This window comes from Plectropomus leopardus, chromosome 24, assembly GCF_026936395.1.
Source record: "Plectropomus leopardus strain MGB_pleo_1.0 chromosome 24, ASM2693639v1, whole genome shotgun sequence".
Lineage (NCBI taxonomy): Eukaryota > Metazoa > Chordata > Actinopteri > Perciformes > Serranidae > Plectropomus > Plectropomus leopardus.
The window spans coordinates 17,226,661-17,254,520 of record NC_142199.1 but is presented as its reverse complement, the minus strand read 5'-3'; the positions used below and the strand labels follow the sequence as shown (position 1 = coordinate 17,254,520).

General features: G+C 38.5%; 1 protein-coding gene and 1 long non-coding RNA gene across 2 annotated transcripts in view; one reads left to right on the top strand and one right to left on the bottom strand.

The window, feature by feature from the left end:
• The window catches only part of pudp (pseudouridine 5'-phosphatase), a 29,505-nt gene extending 13,468 nt beyond the window's left edge, over positions 1 to 16,037 (bottom strand). Inside the window, exons 1-3 of the mRNA XM_042513241.2 lie at positions 15,881 to 16,037; positions 14,515 to 14,733; positions 10,873 to 11,102 (exon numbers count right to left, since the gene is read on the bottom strand). Of these exons, the coding sequence (XP_042369175.1) occupies positions 10,873 to 11,102; positions 14,515 to 14,733; positions 15,881 to 15,950 (519 nt within the window). The 5' untranslated portion in view covers positions 15,951 to 16,037. The remainder of the gene's footprint in view (positions 1 to 10,872; positions 11,103 to 14,514; positions 14,734 to 15,880) is intronic.
• LOC148185527 (uncharacterized) overlaps positions 1 to 27,860 on the top strand; it is a 214,197-nt gene that overhangs the window by 172,939 nt on the left and 13,398 nt on the right. The window lies entirely within an intron of this gene.

Here is a 27,860-nt window from a genome sequence, read left to right as displayed (position 1 = left end):
TTTCATTAGGAGATAACTTACCGCTGTGCTGAGCGTAAAGAGATTGCAATTGGCTCAAAGAAAAGCCGGTGGACAGCCCAAGGACTTAATCAAAAATCACCATTGAGCCAAAATGAGTGTCTGCAAATCTCACAGCCACCCTGCCTTCCTTTGCTTGTGATCTGTGGAGGACCCTGCAGCAGGCTTAACCCACACATTTGAAGTCTGTGATGATAAAGTATCCAGCTAGGAAAATACAAACAGAGGAGGGACAGAGCTGTATATCTGAATGCAAGTTGAGCAAGTCATATGTTACAGTAGATAGCAGGAATGCAAGAGGGCTGAAGAGTGTGCTTTTTAAATCAACTTGGCCATCACTGCACTTTAAACCATTCACCAACTCATAATATTTTGTCAGAGTTTATTCCAAAAGCTTAGCATCTTGAATATTTTAGAGAGCGGAGGAAAAACACAAAGTGAGCCTCTCAGCCTGAGCGCTGTTTGGACCGTTTTCTGAGCATTCAATGGAAACCTTTTAAGGCTCCCTGCATCGTTTTCATTTTCACAGCTTCTCTATCACAACAGATGCATCTGTTCTATGAATGACTCTGGCCATGTGGCACAATAAAGCATCAAAGTGGAGAAAAATGAAATGGCTGAAGTGATAAATGAATGGCTAGAAGTGCATAAACTGCAGCTTGGAAATAGCGAGTTTTTCCACCCCTCACATTGGATCACAGTGTTGATTCTGTATTGTGTGAATCCTTGTAAACCCCTGATAGTTTCGGAGGGATGAAAGCCAATAAAGGCATGGGGGTGGGGCAAGTCCTGAATCATAGTTGCCGTGTTGTTGCAGCATCATTATCTGCACATCCAAAGCTCCCGTGGCCAAAAGGGAATTCACCGACTTTATCCAGCCTGTGTGAGAACCTTTTCTTATACTCTCTCATTTCTGAGCTCTTAATTCACTGCTCCTAAACCAAACTGCGTGGTTTGAACACGGGTTGATAATGACATAAGCCAGTAAAAAACAAGAAACGGTTAAATTCTCCTTATATTGTAGTTAAATGGAAGTCGAATAATTTGGAGTGACCCAAAATCATGGACTATTTCATGATCCGATCTCAGGAGCCTGATTTGACACATTTCACAATTGGAGAAATGTTATTTTGAAACATAGGATCAACCCATTAGGTGGTGGTGTTGACTGATGGAAACAAGTCAATTTCCAACATTGTGAATAAAATGACCTCTGTTTATCTGCGATTTACCGGTCGATCTTCGTTCCTACCCTCACCTATGGTCACGAGCTTTGGGTAGTGACCGAAAAAGAACAAGATCGCGGGAACAAGCGGCCGAAATGAGCTTCCTCCGTAGGGTGGCTGGGCTCTCCCTTAGAGATAGGGTGAGAAGCTCGGTCGTCCGGGAGGAGCTCGGAGTAGAGCCGCTGCTCCTCCGCGTTTAGTAGAGCCAATGAGGTGGCTCGGGCATCTAATTAGGATGCCTCCAGGACGCCTCCCTGGTGAGGTGTTCAGGGCACGTCCCACCGGTAGGAGGCCCCGGGGAAGACCCAGGACACGCTGGAGAGACTACGTCTCACAGCTGGCCTGGGAACGCCTCTGGGTCCCCCGGGAAGAGCTGGACGAAGTGGCCGGGGAGAGGGAAGTCTGGGTTTCCCTGCTTAGGCTTGCTGCCCCCGCGACCCGACCCCGGATAAGCGGAAGAAAATGGATGGATGGATGGATCTGCGTATAGAGCAGGAAAGTGATATCCGATCAAAAGTAGTCCCTAAATAAATATTACTATAAGGTGTAAACAGGCTCTCAGTCGAGCTTTATATATTCAGCTTTGCAGAGAAGCAAACAAAAGCAATAAAAAACAACCTTATTTGCCTGCGTACACAGAAAAGCAAAGTAAAAAAGACTAAGAGAAGGCCTGCGATGAATGAGCCAGACTCACAAGCTCCACTGTACATCTGAGCAGGATCCTTGTTCATCTGGCAGGTGTTTCCCTCAAAAACTCCTCTCCTCTTTCTTTGAAGTTTCTGGTTTGTTTGATATGAACAGAAGAAGATCTGGGCAGTTGAAAGTAGAGGTGAATAAGGACCAAAAAAAGCCGATCAAGCGATGCCCGGACAGCTGAGAACTGAGCTCTGTGGTTTTGCTGCAACATTCATTCAGCTGCATTTTTTTTCACTGATGATTTATTTAGGTTTGTGACATTAGTCCAGCTGGGATGAGACAACAGAGAGAAGGACCGACTCTAAAACTAGCTAAGAGAAAGCAGACATGAAATATTTCTGAGGTCGAAAAAGAAAGAGCCACGTTGCGACTCGGCACGCTGTTTAAACTTTATATGCAGATCACAATTACTTCTAGGATCTGCAAACAAGTACAGACTGAATGCAGACTCACATGTACCACCAATGTGATGTCAGCTTTAATAGTAAGGATGTAGTAGTCGCTGGAGTGTCTGTTTTTTGGCAAAAGTCCATAAATCGATACCTCCCATGATTTTCCTCTTTGGAAGTGGGTTAAAATCCAACAGGCATTTCCTCTGAGGCATGCTGGGAAACAGTACTAAATCTTCTTGTAAGAAGACACAGACCCGTATGTGTCCCTAAGTCCTAAAATCTGTCCAATTTAACTGACTGTGCATACGAATGATGACTGGAGAGGCAAGACCTTACCTGATTCTGCTAGTTGGTCCAAAACTATCCTGTTCTGACTAAACTGGGACAACTGGACTTACAGATAAGACCTCAAACAAGAAAAATCTGTGTCATTTTAAATTATATCACTGATATTCATCAACCAAAACTGCATTTTATAATTTATGTGTTCCAAAAGTAACACCTGAGCTCTGCTGGTGCCTGCTGTGCACTAGATACAATGAGTTTAACAGAAAGAGGAGTGCCTGTACCTTTGGGATTTCTTAATACCCTAGTATACTGTAATACTGTGATACCGCCCTGGTCTAGGTGAGATCCAGATAGATCCTGAGAACCTTTTTGTTCTTGATTTTGGCAATGCTCTGCTCGAAAGCAGCCATCGCAAATCTACAGGTCAGTCAAAAATACTGCTGCCAGGGTTTTAACAAAGCCAAAATGAGACTGTCTCTCTGTATATTTTAAATTGATTTTTAAAAAATATCTGGCCTTACCGCTTTTATATCACAGACTTGCTATTGTTTTACGATCCTCCTTGAACCCAGAGATTTCCCGCCGCTCGTTTAACTTCCCTCAGGGTCACCACGAAAACCTCTGGGGATGATACTTTAAGCTGCAACAACTCAAAGATATGGAAAACTCCGCCTTTAAATGTTAGACTTGCTGACTCAGTAGACAGTTTTACACAACTCAAAATGTATCATTTTAATATCGCCTATAACCAGCAGCTCTCTGTTGTAATCTTTTATGACTTTCTATCATTTTTTAATTGAAGGAGTGTTGCGTAGTTGTACGGTTTTAAATGCGTGCTCCTTTTTTGCAGTATGTACATTAAAGGCTCAATATAAATAAAATCCATTCATTCATGATACAATCCTGCTGTCTATATCGGCTCGCCTCCAGGGTAATAACACCAAAATCCACAATCATGCAGGAGCAAAATGAAAGGATTATCGGACTGATTACAGTCGACTCTGAGAAAAAAAAAAAAATGTACACAGAATCCACCGACATTTTAAATGAGCTCATCCACTTTGCATTTGCATACATTTAACAATTTTACATAAAATCAGAGGTATGCATTTGAGAATCTATGGGCGAGCGTGTATGAGGTGGACGTGGCGAGCTTTGTCAGAGCAGTAATGGGCCAATTTAATGTTCAGATAGAAAAGTTCATGTCTTAATTATCCTGATTTGAATGTCTGGATTATAAAGCCTTCCCCTGGTGTAATGCCTTCTATGATTAATAGCAGGGGAAGAACTAGTTATCTCTGGCTCTCTCCCTCCCTTTCACTGTGGGCATGAACTAGCTCGCTTTCATGTTTCATTAATCTTATTCAGGCCGCTGAGCACACCTTTGGTAAAATCTCCTGTCTCATCAACAGTGTTACTCTGGAGTTGTGAAAAATGTCTTTGCTCTCCGCGGAGAAGGGAGCAGTGCTTTTTCTTTCACTTTTGGTCGGGCCAGACAGCAGCATCGACACCACATTACTCACCTGTGAGGCCGCTGAACTGCAGTGTTCACAGAGAGGGACAGGCTTTCTCTGCTCTGCCCCTGGCATTCTCAATATCACATTAAATCACATCTAGTAATATATTTGCTTTGCTGCGGGGGACGTTTTCATAAAATAGCTCTGAACAGGACAGTTTTTTAACTCTACCAAAAGCCAGGTTCAAAGAATAGTTAGCGCAAAAAATAGATTTGTATTGCTCGTCAATGCTTATTTGTATATACTTTTAACGGCAACTGATTGAATTTGAATCGTCACTATTTGCTTAATTTACTTAATCGGCCTTGGAGTATTTTTGCAAATTACATACTACTAGAATATTTGAGTGGGAAGAGGTGCAATTCTCTATTTCCATCCTTATTAGCACACTCTAACCCTGTGATACTCAACCTCTGGCCCGCGGGCCATATTTGGTACCAAAAAAGGTGTTGGGTGGCCGTCCAAACATTTTCTAATTCACAATAAAAATGTAGTTACTTACAGCAGGAATTGGTTGTGTATCAATAGAATTGAAATAGAGCTTGTTTATCAAAAAAAAAAGCCCCTGATGTCCTAAAATCCTAAAAATACCTTGAAATCCTAGAAACGTCCCTAAATCCTAGAAATGTCCTCAAGAAAAGTCTGAAGTCCTAGAAATGTCCTTGAGCTAAGAAATGTCCTAAATCCTCGAAAAATGTTAAAATCCTAGAAATATTCTGAAATTCTCGGCATGCCCCAAAATCCTTGAAACTTCCTTAAGTCCTAGAAATATAAAAAAAATATTTAAAAACGCCTTGAAATCCTAAAAACATCCTAAAATCCAAGAAATCCTGGGAACATTCTAAAATTCTAGACGTGTCCTAAAAACCTAGAAACTTCCTTGATACCTTTAAATGTCCTACAGCCCTAGAAAAGACCTAAAATCCTAAAAAAGTCCTAAAATCTGAAAAATGTCCTAGAAAAGTCCTCATATCAGAAAAATGTCCTAAAATCCTAAAAACTTCCTTAAGTCCTAGAATGTCCTAAAATCCTAGAAATGTCCTAAAATCGCTGAACGTCACTATGTGTTCAACGTCCTACGTCATGTTTGAGACCAGAGACAACTCGCCAACGAAATCTGTAAAAAGTACAAGAAAATGACCCGAGTTTTTGGACTCTTCTAGTTAAATAAATACTTTTTTTTTTTTATAAAACGAGGCAAACAAAATTTGGAAAAAAAAAGAATGCTTAAAAAAATACAGTAGTCATAACATAATTTTAAGGATGTAATTCTGAATATTACAATTGTATATTTCTCCCTTAAAAAAATTCCATATTGTTAATTTTATTTTATTTTTGGTCTTTTAAATTATTTTCTAAATTTACTAAATTCTTGCAATTTATGGAACATTTCTTATCAAGCTGCTCACTGTCTTTTTTTTAATTCATTTCTGAATTTGCTTAAATTCGGAGGGCAGCACAAGAATTTGGCACCGACAGTCTTTATATTCCATACATATAAGCTTTTTTTTTTTTTTTTTAAAATGCATATTGATGATTCTGCATGACTATATACAATCTTTTAATTTAAAAAATTGTCGAGGTGTGCACGTACGACTGCATTTATCGACCTGTTTCTTATGTCTCTTACCAAATAAAAATCAAGCTGGTGTTTTTTCATCGGAGTTGAGATTAGGGCACGAGGAGCTGACAATCGGATACGTGTTATTACCATACGGCTGTTTACCACCTCCTCTCCTCCCTCCTCCCTCTCGCTTTGCCTCTGTCTGCTCTCCTCCTTTCTTGTCTAGCGCTCCTGCCGCTCACCCCTCCTCACCCCTCCTCCTCCTCTCTCCTGTCGCGGAGTGGGAGCAGGGGAGTGACGCATCATCATTCGTTATTCCACTGAACACTCTGTCGATTCCCCCTCTGAGCCTTAGTTTCATATCTCATCAAGAAAAATGCCAGCCCTAACCGTGGCTGGCTCCAGATTAAAAAATCAGGTGCGCCGTGCCACAGGCAGACCTATTTGCAGCGACGAAAAAAAAAAACCTTTCAGATGAGAGCAGGGAAGAGTTAGCGAGAATGTATCAATTGGACACCTCAGATCGCCGTGTTAAATTAGGCTGTAAATATCCAAATGCGGTGAGAGGAAAACGCCACGATAGCTCACTTTTGGATGGTTTCTCTTGGTTTGTGTATCATCCAATAGCCAATTTTTGAATGCAGAGTTTATAGTTAACACATGTTAAATGGTCCCTTTAATATGGCGTAATTACGATGAACATCTGATTTTCTTCTGTTTTTTAGACGAGCATTTAAACCATTGATCCCTTAACAAATTGGTATAATTTCTGTCATAAACATGAGAAAAAGGCAACTTGGTAGTGAATGTTTCACAAATTGCACAAAATGAGTCGATTTAGAAAATTATTTTTTAAAAAGCTGGTGAAAAATGTCTAAAAGGGAAAAAGAATAAAAGCTAGGGGAAAACTAAATATATAATGGTCATAATTACATATTTAAAATTGCGGCTTATTATACTTTCTAAGCACTATTTTATTGATTTACTTGTTTGATTTGGTTTTATTTTTTTTAAATTTTAAAATCATTTTCAGGCAATTTTCTCATACTTTTTGCTGATTTCAATTTCAAATTTTTGCGTCGTTTCTTCTTCGTTGCTCATTTTGCTTCTTTGCATGTTTTTGACAGAAATGAAGGCAAATTTCCACGGTTTCGCTGTGGCGAGTGGTTGATAAAACTTATTTTAGATACTTTTAAAAGGGCCTACCTAAAACAGTCAATAACCGTCTAAGTTGCTGTTTACACGGCAACGGTTCTTGCATTAAATGTTAAACTTTCGACCATACAACAACTGTGTTTTGGGAGCCTAAAAAAGCTTTTGAAAAATCGTCTGGTACCGTGAAAATTGGCAATGCGCAGATCCTCTGCGAACATTATGGCCACGTAGTTCTATGGCGTGTCATTTCAAAGTTATACCGCCAACTACTGGCCTGGCATGCATACTGCAGTATTTTAATTTTCACAATGTTACCGTATGAATGCCGTTTATTTATTTATTTTTAAACGCAAATTCCATTTCTAGTCATCTGAACCTTTCGAAAGGGTTGATTTCTGGCTTGATTTCTTTCGAGAACACAGCGAGAAGACAACGAGCATCTTCAGAAAAAATGACCCAAAAATGAGCAAAAAAATTGGAAAAAAAAATACGAGAAAATGTGCCTAAAAAAATAATACTCCTATGTAACTTTTTTTTTTTTTTAAATTTAGCTATGATAATTATAAATCTAGTGTTCTGGTTATTTTGACATTTCCCTTGGCATATTTTTAACAAAATTCTTTTTTTTTAAATGCTCATGACAGGTATCTGACAAAAAACAAGGATTACAAAAAGTAATCCTTCACATTTGTATTTGGGGTTGCTCAATCGACACTTTTATTGTTGGATTTTAACGTCCTCCATTAACTGTAGTGGTACTAAAACAACAAATTTGGATGTAGCCTGCCATTTATTTAAGTTTTTAAGAGTCCATCAAGGTAAATGGAGGCTGTCAAACTGTTAATGAGGTAAAAGAGCTATGTTGTGCTCCATGTTAGTTCGGGAAACATATTATTCCAGCCACTGGTTACATTATTTCTATGTTTGCAGATTCATTTTATGCGTTCACTTCACACTGCACACTGTACCATGGCCGTTTTATTGTTCAAAACATTTCTAAAGATGTATTTGTACAAAAAAGTAAATGTCTGAACACCCAGTTATTTGCTTCACATGCACACCTGTTTGCATGAATGCTGAATGCAATATGAGTGGGCGGATGTTAATAAGAGGCACTTCGATGAAAGATACTTTTCATGCTTTTAAAAACAAAAAAGAAATCGACTTATTTTTCTCTTCTATTATCATAATTTACATCCCAAGGGCATGTTTGCAGTTCAACCTTTGTGCGCGTTGTTGCTGTTCCGATCAAATGTGAATGTGGAGGATGTGCTGGTTGAAGGCGACGCTTAGAAAAGGACATAAAAAGTCCGCGGTTTGGTTTTAAGGCACGATGACTGACAGGAGAGAATTCGGATTATACCAATTCAAAAGAAAAGGCGCTCTCTGAGTTGTCATAGCAGCGACTGAAGCTTAAAATGAAGAGAAATTTGTTCATCGTAGAAATATATATATCAATGCAGCCTGGTTGTTTTCAGCTGGAGTGTGATAGATAATTTGTTTTTACTTAAAAAATGAGTGTCATTTAGTAAAACTCAGTGTAACTTTAAAGTTGACTGAATTTGAGAAGTTAAGTGCCTCAACTCGTACTCTCAAATTCAGTCGAATTAAAAACGACACGAACTTTTTCAAGCTAAAACATTTTTTTTCCTTTTGTTTTTACAGTGTTTTTCTTCAATATGCGCATCATTAGCTGTAATCTAAAAACAGTCCGCACCATTCAGTCCTCTCAGTTCCATCCCAGCTTCACTTTGGCTCAGTAACATCATTTTTTAAAAAATCCTCAAAACATAAAAAAAAATAAATGCCACAATCATGATTTATAGCTGATAACGCTGATATCACTTTCAGCATATTCCTAAAAGGACGCGACAACTGTACACAAAAAGAGTTTAAAACCGAATGAAACCGCGGCGACAAAGGCGAGCATGTCATTCAATTACATATTCATTAGCAAGTCAGGCACTGCACAGAGATCAACAGTAGATTTGTTCAAATTAGCATAATACTTCCATTTTTACATGTGGTCTAGTTTTCCTGAAAGTAGGTCAGGCCTCACACTGCTATTCGCTGTCTTTTAGTGAGATATTTGGCAGCTATTTTAGACTGACTCAACACTGCGAAAGGCTTCCAGAGTGTCTGAAAATATATCTTAAACAGCCCATGAACCCTGAAAGCTCACCACTTTTGATCAAAGTGCCACAGTAAATGTGTGTGTGTGTGTGTGTGTGTGTGTGTGTGTGCTGAGAGCGGCTGACATCAGGCCCTGCCTGCATTACTGCAAATGGAACACATTAGGTGCAAATATAAAGCCGTTGGCTGACAAACAGGCAGCTAAATACAACTAAATATAGGATGCAGTGTTGACATACTGCTAGTGCTACTTTACATTTCAATATAATGCAAAAATATTTACACACCACAAAAAAAAGGAAAAAAATTAACCGCATAAAAGCATATACTGCATTCATTATGTAACTGCCACACTCCAAATCAATAATCAACACAGACGCAGCAGAGAATTACAATAAAAAGTTCTTAATTCTTATTTCCTCCTGCATCTAAAATAGGCGAACAGGAGACGTTTGTCTGGCTTCAATGGGAAATAGAGACTAACAAGACAACTAACATTAAATATTAGACATTATTAGAAATATTGAAAGCTGAAAACCTATTTATTTAGTCTTATTTAATTAAATTTAATTTATGTCATTTTTGTAATTTTGATACATTTAATTTCTTAAAATTGTTAATTTTGATGTTGAAAGTTGAGGCATTTAGACAAAGTTTGGTGTTGGAGTTTTATCATATTGCAAATTCTAAATATTGACAGAAAAAAATTCACTTTTATTTATTTCATATCGGCTCCAAATATCCCATAGATGTTGATCAGCATCGGCCCTAAACTTCCAGTATTAATTGGGCTCGATTTGGGACTTTACCATTATTTGAATACCAGCTTTTATTGCACAATAAACAATATATATGCAAGATGAACTGTATAAACACCATTCGTCAGTTAATGGCTACTATGTTACAAAGGAGAGTTATTAACATATAATATAGAGACGAAATTACACAGCAAGAAGGGAACTGGAGAAAGAGGGACAGAGAGAGAAAGAGAGAGGAGAAAAGGGGACAGCAGTTAGTCAGACAGAAGTAATGAGACTGCAGCTGTATGTGAGCTGTAATTAAGGTGGAGGAGCTCGGCAGCAGGTGGAGATGACTGACAGCTCGGAGTTCATCTGAGCTCCACTCGTGTTTTTCAGTGCATTAGGCAAACTGACTTTTACACGTCGGTGTAAAAAAAAAAGCAATGACATTTGAAAAACTGAAATATAATGACATAAAAAGCACATCTACAAAAGTAAAAACTTGTTTCTAATGAGCTGACATGACAACTGTATCTAGTGATGAACTATAACACCTCAAAGCCATCAGTTAGCCCTGTCACCACAGCCTGCATTATAGTATCGAACCTCTGATAGGCTCGTGCATGTTTGGTCACATCCTTGGTGGTCAAACGGGGAGACAAACAGCACTGAAAGAAGTGTGAAAAGATAGACTTGACATAATGGTGCAATAATCAAGAAATAACTCAGGCAGTATTTCGTTTTTTAAGCAAATACTTTCGAAAACAAGTCACAGTGATCTTAACCTTCGGCCTTCAACCACCCAAATCTGGTACAACCTTATTAATGAGTCCAACAGCACAGCACAACAAAGCTAAAAAATGACAGCAGTGACATTTTTCAAAACAAATTGGCACGTCTGGGCTTCAGGAGACTTGGATTACTTTTGACGAGCAGTATGGAGACATTTTGCAGTTTCATTAAGTTTTTTGTTTTTTTGGTCTCCATTTGCTTTAATTGTTCGGGAGATGAGTGCAACGCCTTTTCCCCGTGTTTTGTGGACTGTAAAACTTCACCTGACTTTCTATCAGCATGTGGCATGAATGAGTTTTCATTTTTGGGTCAACTGTCCCTTTAAAGTGTGTAATAATCTGCAGTTCGTACCTTCTCTGGAGAAGCCGGGGGGTTGAATCTGCTGGCACAGACTAGGAAAGAGTCGGGTTGAGGTTTGTGGTTCTTCACCTCGGGATCATCACCCAGGACAATATGGTCGAACAGACTAAAGAAGTCTTCGTGTTGGCTCGTCTTTAACTTGAACGTCACGCCAGCTGAGCTGGTGGCCACTGCGATCGGGATCCGGTGCTTCTTCAGATGGTGCACCAGTCTCTCCACACCTAACGGCGCACATATTGCAAAAGACGCTTTAGATTGGACGATACGAGCAAATGTTTTCAATGAAAATCCTGATATGGAACTCCTTTCCACACAGCTAGTGAATATACTTCTATTAGTGCTGTCAATCTACTCAAAAAACTGTAATCAAGTTAATTAGAACAATTTTTAATCAAGATTAAACACAAGTATTTACTTGTATTTCAGTGGCGATAAAACTACATGTGTGGTGCTGCAATAAAGAAATGCACGAGAAATTGTTTTAGAACATCTTAGCTTACTTTCAATGCTTTTTTTTTTCGAAATCAAAATTAATATCTCTTAATTTGTCAAGTGAAGACGTCTCAGGGAGCGCTTGGCATCGCTCGCGGCATCCATAATGAAATGCAGACTTAATTAGCAGAGAACCGCATAAAGAACAGTTACAAAGGAGCATCTGCTACAAAGTGAATGTAAACAGCTTGCCTGTAAATTCTTTGCAAAGTAGCATCTGAGCCAAATAAATGTTACAGAGTGTAGAACCTGAATATTTTTAGTTTACTTTTAGTTTTTTTAAAAGGACAAAGTAAACAGCAGCCATTAAAATGACATTTTATCCACGTAAGCGGGATACTGTGCAGGAGATTCTCTTTATTTTTTTAAAGTACCTTTTTGTGTACACCTCAGTCGGACCTAAACTGGACTGTGCATGCTCCATACCACCACTGGAAAAAGGTCCATTCAAACTATCCGCCTACCATGGCGGCGTCTGTCATTCTTCTGTCATTAAATCGATTCTTTCGCATGCTTGTATACTCGGACGAGGACAGTAGTCCTGTGTAGGTGTCTAGCGTAGGTCAATTTAAGTGTGCATGGAAACGTACTGACTTCACCCGAACCAATCCCACGTCACTGAAACCTGACCGATCCAACTGATAAAAACAAGTATTAGCCAAAAGTGAGGCGGGCTGTTCCTACGCTATCCTAGGATTTGGAAATCAGCTTCAAGGACACCACCGCCAACGCCATTGATGACATCAGTGAATCTGTAAAATCGCAAATCAGCTGTACAAAAGACTAGAGTTAGAGTCTACAATGTAAAAAAAAGAGCAGCAAGGGAGGCAAAAATAGACTACAGGAAGAATATGGAACTACAATTCCAGGAATCCCAGAAGCCCAAGGAAAGGTCTACGAATTTTTACAGACTACAAGCCCCAAGATTCCTTGTAAAGTGCTAATGTTTCTATAATTGGAATGCACAATATTGGATAACCGATATTGATATATCTACTTTTTCCCAAATTTAGCGATCATTACTCACAATTATGCATTGAAGACAATTCCAGGAATCCCAGAAGCCCAAGGAAAGGTCTACGAATTTTTACAGACTACAAACCCCAAGATTCCTTGTAAAGTGCTAATGTTTATATAATAGGAATGCACAATATTGGATAACCGATATTGATATATCCACTTTTTCCCAAATTTAGTGATCATCACTCACAATTATGCATTGAAGACAAAAAATGCAATGCTTTTTTCAGTGTCTGTAATACGTTACGTTCTTGTATATAGTCCTTTACAACTAAAACTACTGATATTAACAACAAAGAGCCTGGTCATAGTGTCCTCCTGCGAGGTTTTCAACAGCGAACACTTGTTCTCTCTAATAGCATAGCACAAATGAAATGTTTCCCATTATAATTCAATGATGGCATGACATTCTTACAAAATCCAGGCTTCAACTGATAAATTAGATTATGAAAGGCTGCTGCACCTGCTGAATCACCGGCCTTATGTTTCACATTTATTAGATGTGCTTTTCTCGCTGTGCCAATTTATAATTATTTCGAGAAAAAAAACAGGTCTTTATGATGATTAGAGTAGCTGGTTAGACCAGGAGGTAAACTATTAACAATTAAAACTGAAACTGTAAAAATTAAGCTGTCACGGTCGAGACCTGCTTGAATTTGTCATCGGTAATTATTTTTTTTATCTTTAATCAGCAGTTTTTGTATACATATTCTCAACATTTTAGCATTTTATCCTATTAGATATTTGTGAGAAATTGTGTCATAAGTAGCATGAATTCTTGACCTATGGCTTGTGTTTCGCGAGGTCACAGTGACCTTGACCTTTGACCACCAAATTCTAATTAGTTCATCACTGAGTCCAAGTGGCGACTGTGCCAAATTTGAAGTAATTGCCCCAAAATATCCCTTTCATATGAATGAGGTGGACGCAAGGTCACAATGACCTTGACCTTTGATTACCTAACTCTGATCAGTTCATCATTGAGTCCAAGTGGACGTTGGTGCCAAATTTGAAGAAATTGCCTAAAGTTGTTCTTGAGATATTGTTTTGACAAGGATGTGACAGATAATGTCACAGTTACCTTGACCTTTGATCAACTACAAAGAATAATTTCAATGCTGAATCCAAGTGGATGTTTGTAGCAAATTTTAAGGGATTCCCTGAGATTGTTCTTGAGAGTTTGCATTCACAAGAATGAGACAGATGACGTCACAGTGACCTTGACCTTTGACCACCAAATTCTAATTAGTTCATCACTGAGTCCAAGTGGCGACTGTGCCAAATTTGAAGTAATTGCCCCAAAATATCCCTTTCATATGAATGAGGTGGACGCAAGGTCACAATGACCTTGACCTTTGATTACCTAACTCTGATCAGTTCATCATTGAGTCCAAGTGGACGTTGGTGCCAAATTTGAAGAAATTGCCTAAAGTTGTTCTTGAGATATTGTTTTGACAAGGATGTGACAGATAATGTCACAGTTACCTTGACCTTTGAAAGAATAATTTCAATGCTGTATCCAAGTGGATGTTTGTAGCAAATTTTAAGGGATTCCCTGAGATTGTTCTTGAGAGTTTGCATTCACAAGAATGAGACAGATGACGTCACAGTGACCTTGACCTTTGACCACCAACATAGGATCAATTTATTGTAACATCCAAGTAGACATTTGCGCCAAATTTTAAGACATTCCTTCAAGTTGTTTTTCAGATATTGCAAGTCATCGTCCATGTGGACGTCCGTGCCAAATTTGAAGGGAACAAGATGGATGCAATGTCACAGCTAATCAATTTCTCATTTAGTCCAATTGAATGTGCCAAATTTGAAGAAATTCCTTGCAGAAATTGGATTACATTTGTGTGACTCATTACATTGTTTTCTAGGAAAATCCTGCAAATGGAAAGCACACATGCCATTAGTTGCACAGCTGCAAAACAGCTGCATAAAACAAACACAGCCTACATGTAGAATAAAGAGAACGGCAGCCCACACGAGAGCCGATGACAGGCCACCGTTGAGTGTAAAATAAAGCATTTTACCATTTTATATTTTGGTATTCTCTTGTGAAAAGACAATAAAAAATACAACTACTGAAGGTTAAATGTGATCAATCAGGCATACCTGGCATGAGTTTGGCAGAGGGAAAGATGCTCTCTTGTATTTCTCTGGTTTCGGCAAGAAGTTCTTCAGCTGTCATGGGAAGCTCCAGAGCGTCCCGGATCATTTGGGCAGCATCCAGAGCCTTTTTCCCCATCACTGATGACTTCACGTCCCAAGTGTATTGCTTTCCAAAGCGGTCACAGACTTGCTGAAAGGACACAGTGTACAGTCGCTCCGTGTCTAAAAAAAAAAAAAAAAGGGGGAAAGCGCAAAGAGATGGATAACTTTCATTTAAATGTCATTTAAGGCTGCATATGAATGGAGGCTTTGGTGCACTGCCAAAAATCATTTCAGCAATTTAAAAAAAACAAACAGGGACTACAACAGTTGGCTTTGACCTCAAACAGTGTCTAACCCTCATAATATAATAATTACCTGTTAAAAAAATATGATTTTTAAGCACTTTTTCAGGTTAATCCTTTTCTTTTAATATGCTTTTCTTTTTTTTCCAGGTAATTTTCTTGTCCTTTTTTTTTTTTTTTTTTTTTTTTTACAATTTTCTTGCAAATTTTTGAGCTATTTATTCATACAACTTCAAAATTCAACAAAATTACACCATACATCATTGTCAGAAACTGTCAAATTAGACATTATTGCTGGATTTTCATATTTCAGACAATCTCCGTACAAATCACATGACAAACACCTCCATCAGAAACCATTTAATCCATTTAACCATAAATTAACCATTATCACAAAGTTTTTCAAATCTAACAACTTATTTATGAATGATGAATAATAAGATAAAAAAAATAAATAAAGACACCCCCCATGTAGCACTCATCATTAATCATGAAGAAAAAAAGAATAAAAAATAAAGGTTAAAAGGATCAAGTCAAACTTCATTGAAATATGCGGTCATTTTAAGTGTTCGGATTTAGTATAAATTATATAATCACCAATCATGATGAGAATTATGCTACAACTGGTCTGTAGATGTAAATCTTTAATTCGGCATATGTCTGATTAATAATTTTCAAACGATCATTTAAATATTAAATTTGGAAAGTTGGTCACAGTCGCCGGAAAACGAACTAACAACAGTTACAGGTTGATTTTCTGCAATTTGTATCAAAAAATAATACATCATATGTATGCCGAATTCAGCCGTATGTTATAAAAACAACAAAAACAACAAATAAACTTCGGTGTGATAAGTTTTATTGAACATGCGCAAGGAAATGGACATTAACTTCTGTTTTTCTATGCAGTTCTGCAGCACTTCACCGTGAATCGGTGTCAGCGTAGATTTAACTTTAACGTACAACCACCGCGTCCAAAACGTCAAACCAAACTACAAGATACAACAATCAAAACGAATCAATACCTAATAACAATCCATCCATGTCGAAAATAACATAGCTCACGTGTTTGTAGCTGTCTAATGCTGCAGACATGCTGGCTCTATGACCACACTTCCGCGTGGAAGTGGCGCAAAAATAAACAAACAAACAAAAACGGAACCACGGTAAATGTGACCGAGCAAAGCAAATACTGCTACTATTTTTGCTACGATAACAGACCAAAATAATATTATTAATAAGAATAAATTCTTTGCAAACACTGCGCTCAGGAATACTTCTTAGTTGTCCCAGCGCAATAGCTTGTGGGAAATGAAGTCCATAGCCGTTTTGCATCCTTGCTTCCTTCCTTTGCTTTCCCTTGACTCTAAGCCCAGCCCACTCGAGGATCATGGATCTATTATATGTCTGGATGCAGATAAAATCAATAAATGTATCCAGATTTGTAACAGATCCATGATGGAGACACACAAGGAAACCACGAGAGGTCAGAGGACACGAGCACAGACGGTTTTAAGAGACGTGAGACATCCTGTCCTCTGAAGAGCTGATCAGCTGATCTTGTTGTTTGGGTGCATTAAGCATAATGTTACGTTCACACAGAATAGAATAAAAGTTATGAAATAATTTTACTATACGTGGGTAGTTTTGATGCATATATATGTATATTTGTATATGTGTGTGTGTGTGTGTGTGTGTGTGTGTGTGTGAATTTGGGGTGTAATATACCCCAAATATATAGTCATTATACATTATTTTCTTAGACTTTACAAAGCTCTTCCCTCTGGCAAAACAAGACATTCAGCATCTGTTTTTTTAACAGGCTGAGTTGCACAAACCATGACTAACTAAACTGACTTTTTGTGTAAAATCCGAGTGCCCATTTCCACAACTTTGGAATGCCGCTGCTCACATAAGTCCTCACAACAAGGCCCGTAGACGCTGTGTTTCTAACAAAATGTTTTTATCAAGTTAAATTCCTGTTTTCTCACATCTCCATCCTCCGGAGTGTGTCACACAGACAGGCCACAGCAAATGACTAACAAAAAGGCTGCTCACTGCATTGTAAGCGGCGCTGCCACATTTTTCGGAATAATTGGAAGCTCCATGTTAACAGAGTTTGTCTTGTTAGTGTGAAAGATATGTCAGGGGAATGAGAGAACCCCGTAACCTGGACAATCTAATGAGCTTATGGATTTCAGGTCTAATTGGGGGACGGTGAGTGCGAAATGGAGGCTTTGAGTTCCGTCGAGTGTGCTTTGTGCCAAATTGTGTAGTTTAGGGAACTGCTCAGACTGACGGAGGGCTCGGAGCAAGAAGGGTATGGAGGGAAAATTTCTGATGAAACATTTTGTGTAAATAGAACAACTCTGACTGGAAAAAAAAAAAAGTATTTTTATTCATTTCCAGCAGGATGCAGAGGAAACGGCATCTAAGCCCGATGATGCTTCCAATCCCACAAATCAACACAACAAGCAGAAGATGACAGTCTGGGAGAAGTAGCAGGAGATCGCTGTGAAGGTAGCCCGGAGCGACACTTTGCTGTCTGACTGAGACAGTGTGTCTGTAGATATAAATAGTGGAGTGGTAAAAAAAAAAAAAAAAATCACAGCCAGAAACACAGTTAGTTGGTTTTTCACATCTCCCTCTGGAGTGGGACTGCTGCAGAGACATGCTACAATTAGACCGCCATGCTCCTGTTCAAAGCTTTATGTTTGCTGCCTAATTATTACATGCAGATCCACGCGCAAACATCGGCTTTTCGTTTCAGACAGCAGCAGTGAGTGTCGTCCGTCTTTGATATGACGGAGAAGATTTGAAACACTCAGTATAATAAGGCCTAAAACTCAAAGTAGAACCCATCTCAATTGATTTGATTTTCTTTTTTTAACATGGGGAAATACGGCAATAACCAACTTTGCAAACAATGTCCGACAAATTGCAAGAAATAAGTAAAAACTGACAAGAAAATAGCATGAAATTTTGGTTTTAAGAAGGGGAGAGGGGTAGAAAAAAATTATTTGAAAAAAAAAAATTTAAAGTCCAAAAAATAATATTTGGAATCATTAAAATCTCATATTTAAAACTATGTTACGATACGATACGATACGATACAATACGATACGATACAATGCGATGCCGTAGTATACGATACAATGCGATGCTGTAGTATACGATACGGTACGATACCATGAGGATGCGGTACAGTCAATGCGGTATAATACAATGCAGTACGATGTGGTATGGTGCAGTATGATGCAACACGATACGATACGATACAATGTGGCACGGTACAGTACGGTAAAGTACAATACGATACGATACGATACACTTTATTGTCCCTGCAAAGAAAATTTGTCTTGCACTCAGTGCTGCAAAAATAATGTCTCCACACTTACAACAACAAAAAAATGTCCACACCATGATATAACACAACAGCCTGAACAAAAACAATACCAGATATGCAACTGCACATAGTCACAGTTTCAAATTGTGCAAACATTGCGCACGAAACCTATTGCACTCACCCACTAAAACAGCACCACGAGTCCAGGTCGCCAGCCCGGCGGCGCCACCAGATTTGTTTTGAATGTTACAGAACAAAAACACTTGCATTATGCTTTGTGCACACAGGGCGGGCTGCAGAAACCTCGTCCTAAATATTCGGGCTGTTGTCATGCGCCGCTCATATGGTTTCCTATGAAAGGTAACGTCCCAGAATGTGCACATATCTCACATAACGGTGATCAGTTATTTATGCATTATGCATTTTGGAAGGCTGCAATCATGACTCATACTTTTCATAAATATTGCTAATCCAGTCGTTCCAATTGTCATTTGCAAATTGCAACAACTTCACCAGATTAAGTAAAAATACTTAAATTCAAACTAAACTTAACAATTAGATATAAAGTAAAGATAAATCAACAGTTATATTTACTTTCCTTTTTCAAGGCAATCGGTTTCCAAGATCATTTTAAATAAGATCAACTTGTCAGATTTATTGGAGACTTTTGGTTAAGAATTTGGACGGTATTATTTCTTCAAGTACATTGGTGAGTCATTGAAATGGCCCTGGCACCCTTTATGCCAACACCAACCTCCACAACACACCAAGGAACAGAGTAATAAGCTTTCTTAGAGTCCACAAAATACATGTAAAATGGTTTGGCAAACTCCCATGGCCTTTCCTTGCAAAGGAAAAGAATTCGTCAAGTAGTTTTCTTGCTGCATCCATTAAATGCGGTCGGACTGATGGTTTGAGGACTGTTATGATTCTGTATATCTGCAGAGTGCAATTGTATGGATTATAAATGCACAAATATTAGCTATCAAAGGCATTAGAGTCAGCCCTCTAAAACATTCACTAATTATCTCCACTTATGAAGCTCCTGTTATTACCGTTCTCAGTCAGAGCGTAGATGGACTCATCGACCAGCAGATGCGCCGGCTAAATTAATTCACTTTGATTCAGTAGACGGAGATCAATACACGCGTTTTGATTTATAACCGCACCAGCAGTTGATGAATCCGATCTTCTTACAGTATGACAAACCACCAAAGATGATCATCCTTTAAAGCCGACACTGTCACATCCACCGACGATACAGTCATTTCTAATTCTCCTCCAGTTTATCCTTTGATTATCAACCGTGACACTTCCACAGGAGGGACGGGCCCTAAAGCAATCAACGCACGCATACGCACACACGCGCGCCGCTATTTACATTGCCATGATAAGCTCGTTAACTCTACGTGGCTGATCGGTATCGCCCTCAGCGGCAATTCCCCAGCCGACCATTTGTCCTGGGTGAGATATCAGCAATCACCATTTTAAATGAGGAAAGGTGATATGAAATGCTAATTCGGCAACTAGGATCAATACTTTTCACCCGGGGGAATAAAGTCAAGCGGAGTACCTGGTACACACTGCTGTCCTTGAGTCCTTAGTGAAAGACGTGACATTTCACGACAAAACAGAAGGACTACCATGAGTCTGGCTGAAAAGAGCGCTATCTGATTGGCTGGCAGGTTTCATTTCACCTGTATCCCAAAAATCAGAAACCCCGTTTCAGTAAAACTCTAAATCAAAAACGTTAATCAGGCTACAAGCAGCAATTTTTGTTTGCTGTATCCCATTTAAATGTTGATTTAATGATAGCCATGGCCGGAGGGACTATGATTTCTGGTAGTCTGTCCTTCCATACGTCCCATTCTCATGAACAGGATATCTTAAGAACGTGTTGGGAGAATTTTTTCTATTTGGCACAAACATCAACTTGGACTCAATGATGAACTGATTAGATTTTGGTGGTCAAAGGTCAAAGTCATTGTGAACGGTCCATCTCATTGTTTTTACCACAATATAACAACAACATCTGGCCGCAATTTCCGCATATTTGGCACAAACATCAACTTGGACTCAGTGATGAACTGATTAGATTTTGGTGGTCAAAGGTCAAAGTCATTGTGAACGGTCCATCTCATTGTTTTCACCACAATATCACAACAACATCTGCCCGCAATTTCCGCATATTTGGCACAAACATCAACTTGGACTCAATGATGAACTGATTAGATTTTGGTGGTCAAAGGTCAAAGTCATTGTGAACGGTCCATCTCATAGTTTTTACCACAATATAACAACAACATCTAGCTGCAATTTCCGCATATTTGGCACAAACATCAACTTGGACTCAGTGATGAACTAATTAGATTTTGGTGGTCAAAGGTCAAAGTCATTGTGAACGGTCCATCTCATTGTTTTTACCACAATATAACAACAACATCTGGCCGCAATTTCCGCATATTTGGCACAAACATCAACTTGGACTCAATGACGAAGTGATTTCAATTTGGTGGTCAAAGATCACTGTGACCTGGCGCCCATCTCATTATGAAAACAGTATCTCAAAAACCGTGACAGAATTTCCTCAGATTTGGCACAAACATCCACTTACACTCAAGGTAGAACTAGTTAGACTTTGGCGTTTAAAGGTCAAGGTCACTGTGACCTTATGTGAAAGCTCATTCTTGTTAATGTGATATTGCAAAGGGAACCTTAAATGAAATTCCTCAGATTTGGCACAAAAGTCCACTTGGACTCAAGAATGTACTGATTAGATTTTGGTGTTCAAAGTTCACTGTGACACTTTGAGAGAATTTCCTCAAATTTGGCACAAACATCCACTTGGACTGATAAGATTTTTGGTAGTCAAAGGTCCCCATTGTATTGTGTCAATCTCATTTCCCTGAATGAAATATCTCAAGAATGCCTTGATACTGATCTTTTTTTTCTTCTTTTTTTTCACAGTGATGAAAAAAAAGACATTCCCGCAACACATAAAAGTTATGGCTGACTGTGAATGTCATCTAAATTTTGCCGTGTCTCTATATTTGCAAAGGAATTTAATCAGCACTGGAGCACGCTGTCGTAACATGATCTATATTTTGCTCACACTTTTCACGTACGTCCTTCTTTTTTCTTACATGCAGAAGGGAACTTTCTTCGTTTAGACCCTTTTATTTTTGTTGTTGTGCTAATCAGACTATTATTAGGAATGTTAAATGCATAAGTTAGCCTGAATAAACCCGAACATGTGTGTAAATGGTAACATGACGGAGGTGATGACGGTCATCATTTTAAATATAGTGCTGAGTGAAATCTACTCCATCATTTTACCATGTTGGACCAAATTACTCTCAGGGAGCCTCTAAACACTTGAGACTCAAGTGTTTATGAAGTGGCTTCCCCTCACTAATGATAATGGTAATTATGGCGCTTATTTGGAGGCATCTCCATTTTCAATTAGAGAGTTGATTACAGGAAGCGTGAATTTATGTAAAGCAGTTTGGTATTTTGATCTGAATTAGTAAGTAAGTGTACAGGACCAGAAATTGTATTTGATTTAGAAATAAGTTTAAAAAACATAGGCAACATTTCACATTTCACTCACCACTGTTGTTTTACCCGACCTCTTATCATGACACCCCAATCCATGGTCCTTGCTGGTAGCATTATAGTCCAGCACAGTGTCCAATAGCAAGGTCTCTGCAGGGACAAAAACATAAGCTTTGACAAACTTTTGACGAACTTTTGTTTTCTTTCATCCTAATGTCTGTCGTATCCCACCTTCCTTAAAACGTGTGATCTCTTTGGAATATTAGCAGAATACGAATTTTGCTCTCTGGCACAAAAGATATTATGTATCCGGAGGAAGTCTTTGCTAGAGGTTGCGAGAAGAGGGCTGTACCACGAAGCAAATACAACAGCCAGGCGGTCTTTGCCTTAGCTGGCTTAACAGTGTCAAACGGACTCCAGCGAATCAGAGAAGAAAAGCGAAAGGTTACAAGCTCCGGTGCATGACTTCTTGTCATTGGTTCAGTCCTCCTCAGGTTGCAATCCTGAGGCTAGTAACAAAAGTACATTTTCCATGAAGCTGCTGTTCATTATAATCTACACTAGCATGCTGTTGCTGCTGCTGTGTGAGATTGTCAGGGCAAAGCGTCACTTGTGAACATGAAAACTCTGAGATTTTGAGGGTTTTTTTGGGGTCTTTTTCATATATTTTTTCTTATGACAGTGTCCTCGCCACACTTAAAACAGCCCGTTAACATTTTCCCAATGGAGCGACTTCTTGTGACAGTGTGAATAATGACTGAAGTACCTAAGAAATAAAGGTGGATAAGGTGTGTTGTCATAAATTGTGTGCCTTCAACACTGTAGACCCTTGTTTGCGTGCTGTTTCCTCCTTGCAGTCAGTGGAGGTTTACCTCAACCATGACTGATTTTTTGATTCGTCCGGCTGCATGTGAATGCAACTGAACGGAATCAGAGAGAACAGGATGTGAGGATAGATCCTGTCTCCCTGACTCCACTGTGACTTATTATTCACACTGTTAGTTCGAACTCTCACAGCACCCTGACTCTTCTCTTGAGTCAGAGCAGAATAATGAGCACAAGAGATATTCCTTCAGTTTGTAAAATACATATTTTGCAAAAAAAAGCTTTGTCATAGTTCAGGACATTTTCTGGACAATTATGTACTTTTAAATAAAACTGGACTTACAAAACTGTTTTACTTGAGCTGGAGATCTATCCAGCGGCTGGATAAATCTTCATTATTACTAGTTTTTCTTAAGTAGCGTGACAAGACATACCAGTACAGACAAAAGTTTAACATGTCAGGTAATACACGCATGGAGTACATACCAAGCGGAAACTTCCAAGGTTGAAAAATGAAGCTAATTTAAAATAATTAGGAGGAATAGTGGCTAAATCAATGATTTCACGACAACTGTGCCAAGGGGGAGATTTTATCAGCCCATTCTCATTCCAGACTCGTAAAATAGTGCCGCTCTGTCAGTGCATTTGGCATAAGCGCGCAACACCAAAAGGCACCTTTCAACTGTGCGTGGAACGCTGCCGAATGGCATCAGGTGAAAACACGGCCAGACAGAACTGGTCGCGGTGTTGTTATATCCCAGCAGATGGTTGGACAGTCATTGCCTGATAGGCGAACTGGCAGCATCACCTGAGAACGTGGCCAGACGGAACCTTTTGCAAGTGCATGAAATGCGTCGGTAACAACATGATATGAGGAGCTTGAGGGTGCTTACAGGACGGGCAGGCGGGCAGGTGGATAAAAGTTGACTTCCCACAAACCCAGACTTTGATGGGGGGGGGGACCATTGGTTGCTTCCCGATTGAAAGTGATGGCTTTTTTCTACACCTCCTGCACCTAAACCTATCCATTTGTGCTGTTGTTGTGTCAATAAAACATTGTGCCACATCATCCCATCATTTATTGGCATCACGTTAGGGAGAAATTAAAATTATGAGGCAACTTCTACCTACCTTACCTAAGCTAAACCAAAACTGCTGCAAAAGTGGTGGTTTCCATTTTTAGTCGGACCATTCTCGTCTAAAAGCGGCCTTAGAGTTCAAGCCTTTGCTTGTCATCTCTGACTCTTGAGTGTCTGTTGTGTCTGGCAGCAAAGCATCAGTGTGTAAAGTATTGTGTAAGTATTATCTACCCCGCTCCTTCAGACGGTCTTCTGCCAGTGCTGTTTACAGCATGTACAAACCAATTGTTGATGGACGGGTGCCATGACTCTGCTTAAACCCTTGAGTGTATTCTGCAGGGTGTTCTCTGAAATTAAAACAGTTTATTCCCTTTGGAGGTATGCAGCCGAGAGAATAACCCACAAAGTCTTGTTGTGTCTAAAGTAAAAAATGGGAAAAGGAAATGAAGGAATTCAGTATGCAAGTTTCAACTGAGCATTTGTAAAAGTCGTAAACAAGTATTTCTTACAACGCTCACATTTTCTTGTGCCTCATTCAAATAGATATGACTCCTTTTGTACAATTAGTCGTTGCAGGAGCTTTCTTTCATTCCAGTCTTTCATTGTTGGCTCTTTAATTGAAACATTGATTCATTTCTGCCTTGAGAATGCCAAGTATGCTGCAAAACTCAGACACTAAGCTGGAAAGACATATCTATTACTGCGGTGGAGCCTCGGTTTTTACTTCATTTTCGGGCTCCGTCTTCATTATCTTTGTTGTTCTCAGCCTCATCAGCAGCTCCCCCTCACCTGTTCATAATGGCACCAGACTGTACATAATTAGACTCATAGACGAAACTGCCTTTTAAGTTGAACGAAATGATATTGTGATTCTGTTCATGCGCTAAACAAACATAACCTGAGGAGACCCAGTTTTGAGCAGCCTCAAGTCTGGATGCAGAGATCCATTTAGAGACATACAGTATGCACAAAGGCTTGGCTTGTTTACTGAGGGCTCTTTGAAGCTGAGCCTTGACAGGTTTGTTGTTCCACCGTTGAGCAGTTAAAAGGAAAAATATATCAGTGCTGTTGCCTCACTTCATCTCCCTACAACATGACTTGTGTCTTTTTTGGTGCGTGTTGATGCCCTGCTTTAAAGCTGCAATATTCATGCGTTAAATTCTGCAATCAGTTTTCTCATTTCACATTATCCAGCCTGACTGTTTTCATACTAAAATCCCTCATTTTGCCTGAAATGAACTTTTCAAAGATATCGGGATGTTTTTGAGCGTTTGCAGTGAGTGCGTCATGTGTTTGTAATTGTTGGTTGTCGCAGCGTCAGAGATGTGCAAGATGTGCAATTAACACTGTGTCGTTGAAAACCACAAGAGTGTAGTTGCATTGCATTGTGGGGAAATCAAGCAATTGTAGTGTGCCTGAAGCTGCTTCCACATTGCTGTAAGTTCAATTCAAATGGAGCCAATTTGTCAAATACCGACATTTGGTTATCGGCCTACTTGCGTCGCACAGAGGCGCACTTTAGCGGAACAACCTGAGCGCAGGAATATGTTGATGCGACGTGCAAATACTGTAGTAGCTATAAATAGCAAGAAAGTCTACATATGGTGGGAGGGAGGCTAAATGGATCAGTCAAACAAACTTTGGACTTTCACCCAGGAGGCAGCTGTTTGTGTCCAGTTCTTAATTTCAACTTGTTCTTATTACGATATCGGCAAACAATTATGTTGTTTGGTCAAACAAACTTTGGACTTTCACCCGGGAGGCAGCCGTTTGTGTCCAAAGTGGAACCAGAAGTCAATCAATCAGACACTGACCAAAAAAAAAGTCATCTTTTTGCAGCAAAAGGATGATCAAATTGAATCAAATTGGTTTGATTTCTTTCAGAAATATGGAGGGGGGGGGGGCAATGAGAATCTTGACAAAAAATGTCCTGCAAATTGCAAGAAATTGGTAGATTTTGAATTATTTTATTATTTGTCAGCAGTTTTGTTTTTCGGTTCATTTTTCTTCTTTTTTTTTTTGCTGATTTTCAAGTAGTTTTCTTCTACTTTTTGCCAATTTCTCACTTAATTCTGGGTGATTTCTCCTTAAGTCGCTTGATTGCCTTAATCCCAAAAAATAAATAAAGCCAACTTGCTCTATGTTTTGAAGGGTTAAGAATGGAATTATATATTAGTTCGTAGTGTGTTAGCTAAGGGTGATGTCTGCCAGACAGCAACAACACGTCTCATTAAAACAGACTCATTTCACGGTGATGAAGTTAGACAGCTCATTGCATTTGGGCTGCATGTGTTAAAAAAGAGCTCGATTTATTTTTTTTTAAAGAGCTTTTTAGGACTTTTAGGATTAATATAGCGGCAAACCATTTGCCATGTAAAGATATAGTGAATTAATAGGAAATGGAGTGAAGTCATGCTCCCTTTTTATTTTTTGTAATTTGAGCTTCTGTTAACCTTTCTTTGATACTTAAAGCTGTTTTTGGTGATTTGGGTGCACCGGCCCTTAAAATGCTTCTTAAAAGCTGCATTGTGTCAATAGAAAGACGTCTCCTCTGAGCAGTAAGACACAGCTAAAGTCTGTATTTGTGCACTTGGCCTCTGGCAGAGCTGTCCATATTGCACTTGAATAAGAATCTGGAGCTGCACGGCAGGAAACGCCGAATAAAAAGCAGTTCAGGTTATCCTCTGTGGGACTCAGAGATGTTTTGAACTCTAATCAGCTGAAATGTTCTCTCGGTTCTGCCAGATCAACCCCAGAATTCAGGTCATTAAAGTGTAATCTTCATACTAAGAGCGCTCTGCTCGTGGAGGCGCTCGCACTGAAACACCGTGTTCACTGCTGTGACTTTCTGTTCTTGTTAACTTTATATTAAAGTTTAACATTCACACAAAAATTAGTTTGGTACTGTCTCCAATTCCATGCTTGTAACTATATAAGAGAAAAAGAAATTGAATGGGAGGAAGGCAATGAGCAAAGGAAAATAAAATAGGCCAAAAATGAAAAAAAAACTAATTAAAAAAAATTAAACAACAAAACAGAAAATTTGTGATTCTGTAAAATATTAAAATATAATATAAAAAATATATTAAATATATATATAATAATAATATATAATAAAATATATTAAAATATAATTAAATATCTTATAAATATATTTTATTTTTATTTTTTCCCCAAGACATTTTACCCTAGCTTAAAAAAAATCTAAATCTTCTAATTCTTTGCAATTAACTTAAGCAAGAAATAAAAAGTACAGAAAATAACCTGCAAATTTGTTTTAAAAAAAAACATGAAAAATAAAATGAACAAATAAAAGTGAATATATTTATCATAAATACAGTTTTTCCTGAGCTTTTACCCCACATATTTTAGTTTAGCTGTAAACAAAATCGTGAAAAAAAATGTGTAGAATACAGCAAGAAATTAGTTTTAAAAAAAAGTACAAGAAAATTAACTGAAAAATTATTTTAAAAAACACAACAAAATAAAATGTATATGCAAGTCTTAATATGCAAAAATTATAAATATTAATGTATTTTTCCCTAACTTTTTCTCTTTTTTTCATTTAAATAATAAATTAGTTGTTTTTTTGTTGGGTTTTTTTTAATAAAAAAAAGAAAAAGAAAGTTAAAAATAAGAACAAAGACCTGGAAAGGGTGCTGAATAATTCTTTTACATAATTTTAAATATGTAATTATGATAATTACAATTATAGTCCCTTGTTTTCTTTTTTTAGACATTTTCTCCTTGCTTTTAAAAAAATAATTTTATAAAAATACATTAAAAATACATAAAAATACAACAAAAAAAATGAATTTGCTCTGGCTTGAAAGGTTTAAATAAAAAATTAAAAAAAAAAAAAAAACCCTACAAAAAAAACCAAAATTTGGCCTTAAAGAGAACATACATTTCTCTAACGGTGGCGAATTCTCCATGTGTTTCCCGCCAAGTATCACCTCGTGGCTCCTGCATGCAAATGTGCCGGGCGTTTTAATTAATGCCTTTTTATGCCGACATAAACACGCAAATGTGTTGATGATAAACGAGTCCCATTATCTGCGTTCCTGTTGTGTGTTTGTGTCACGGGCAGAAAGGGGGTCACGACTGCCCCCACATTAGCAGTCTGCTGCACCTCGGGAACATCTTCCCGTTTGATACGGCCCCTTGATTTATGCGGCTGTCTTGGCTGACGCGCAGTGA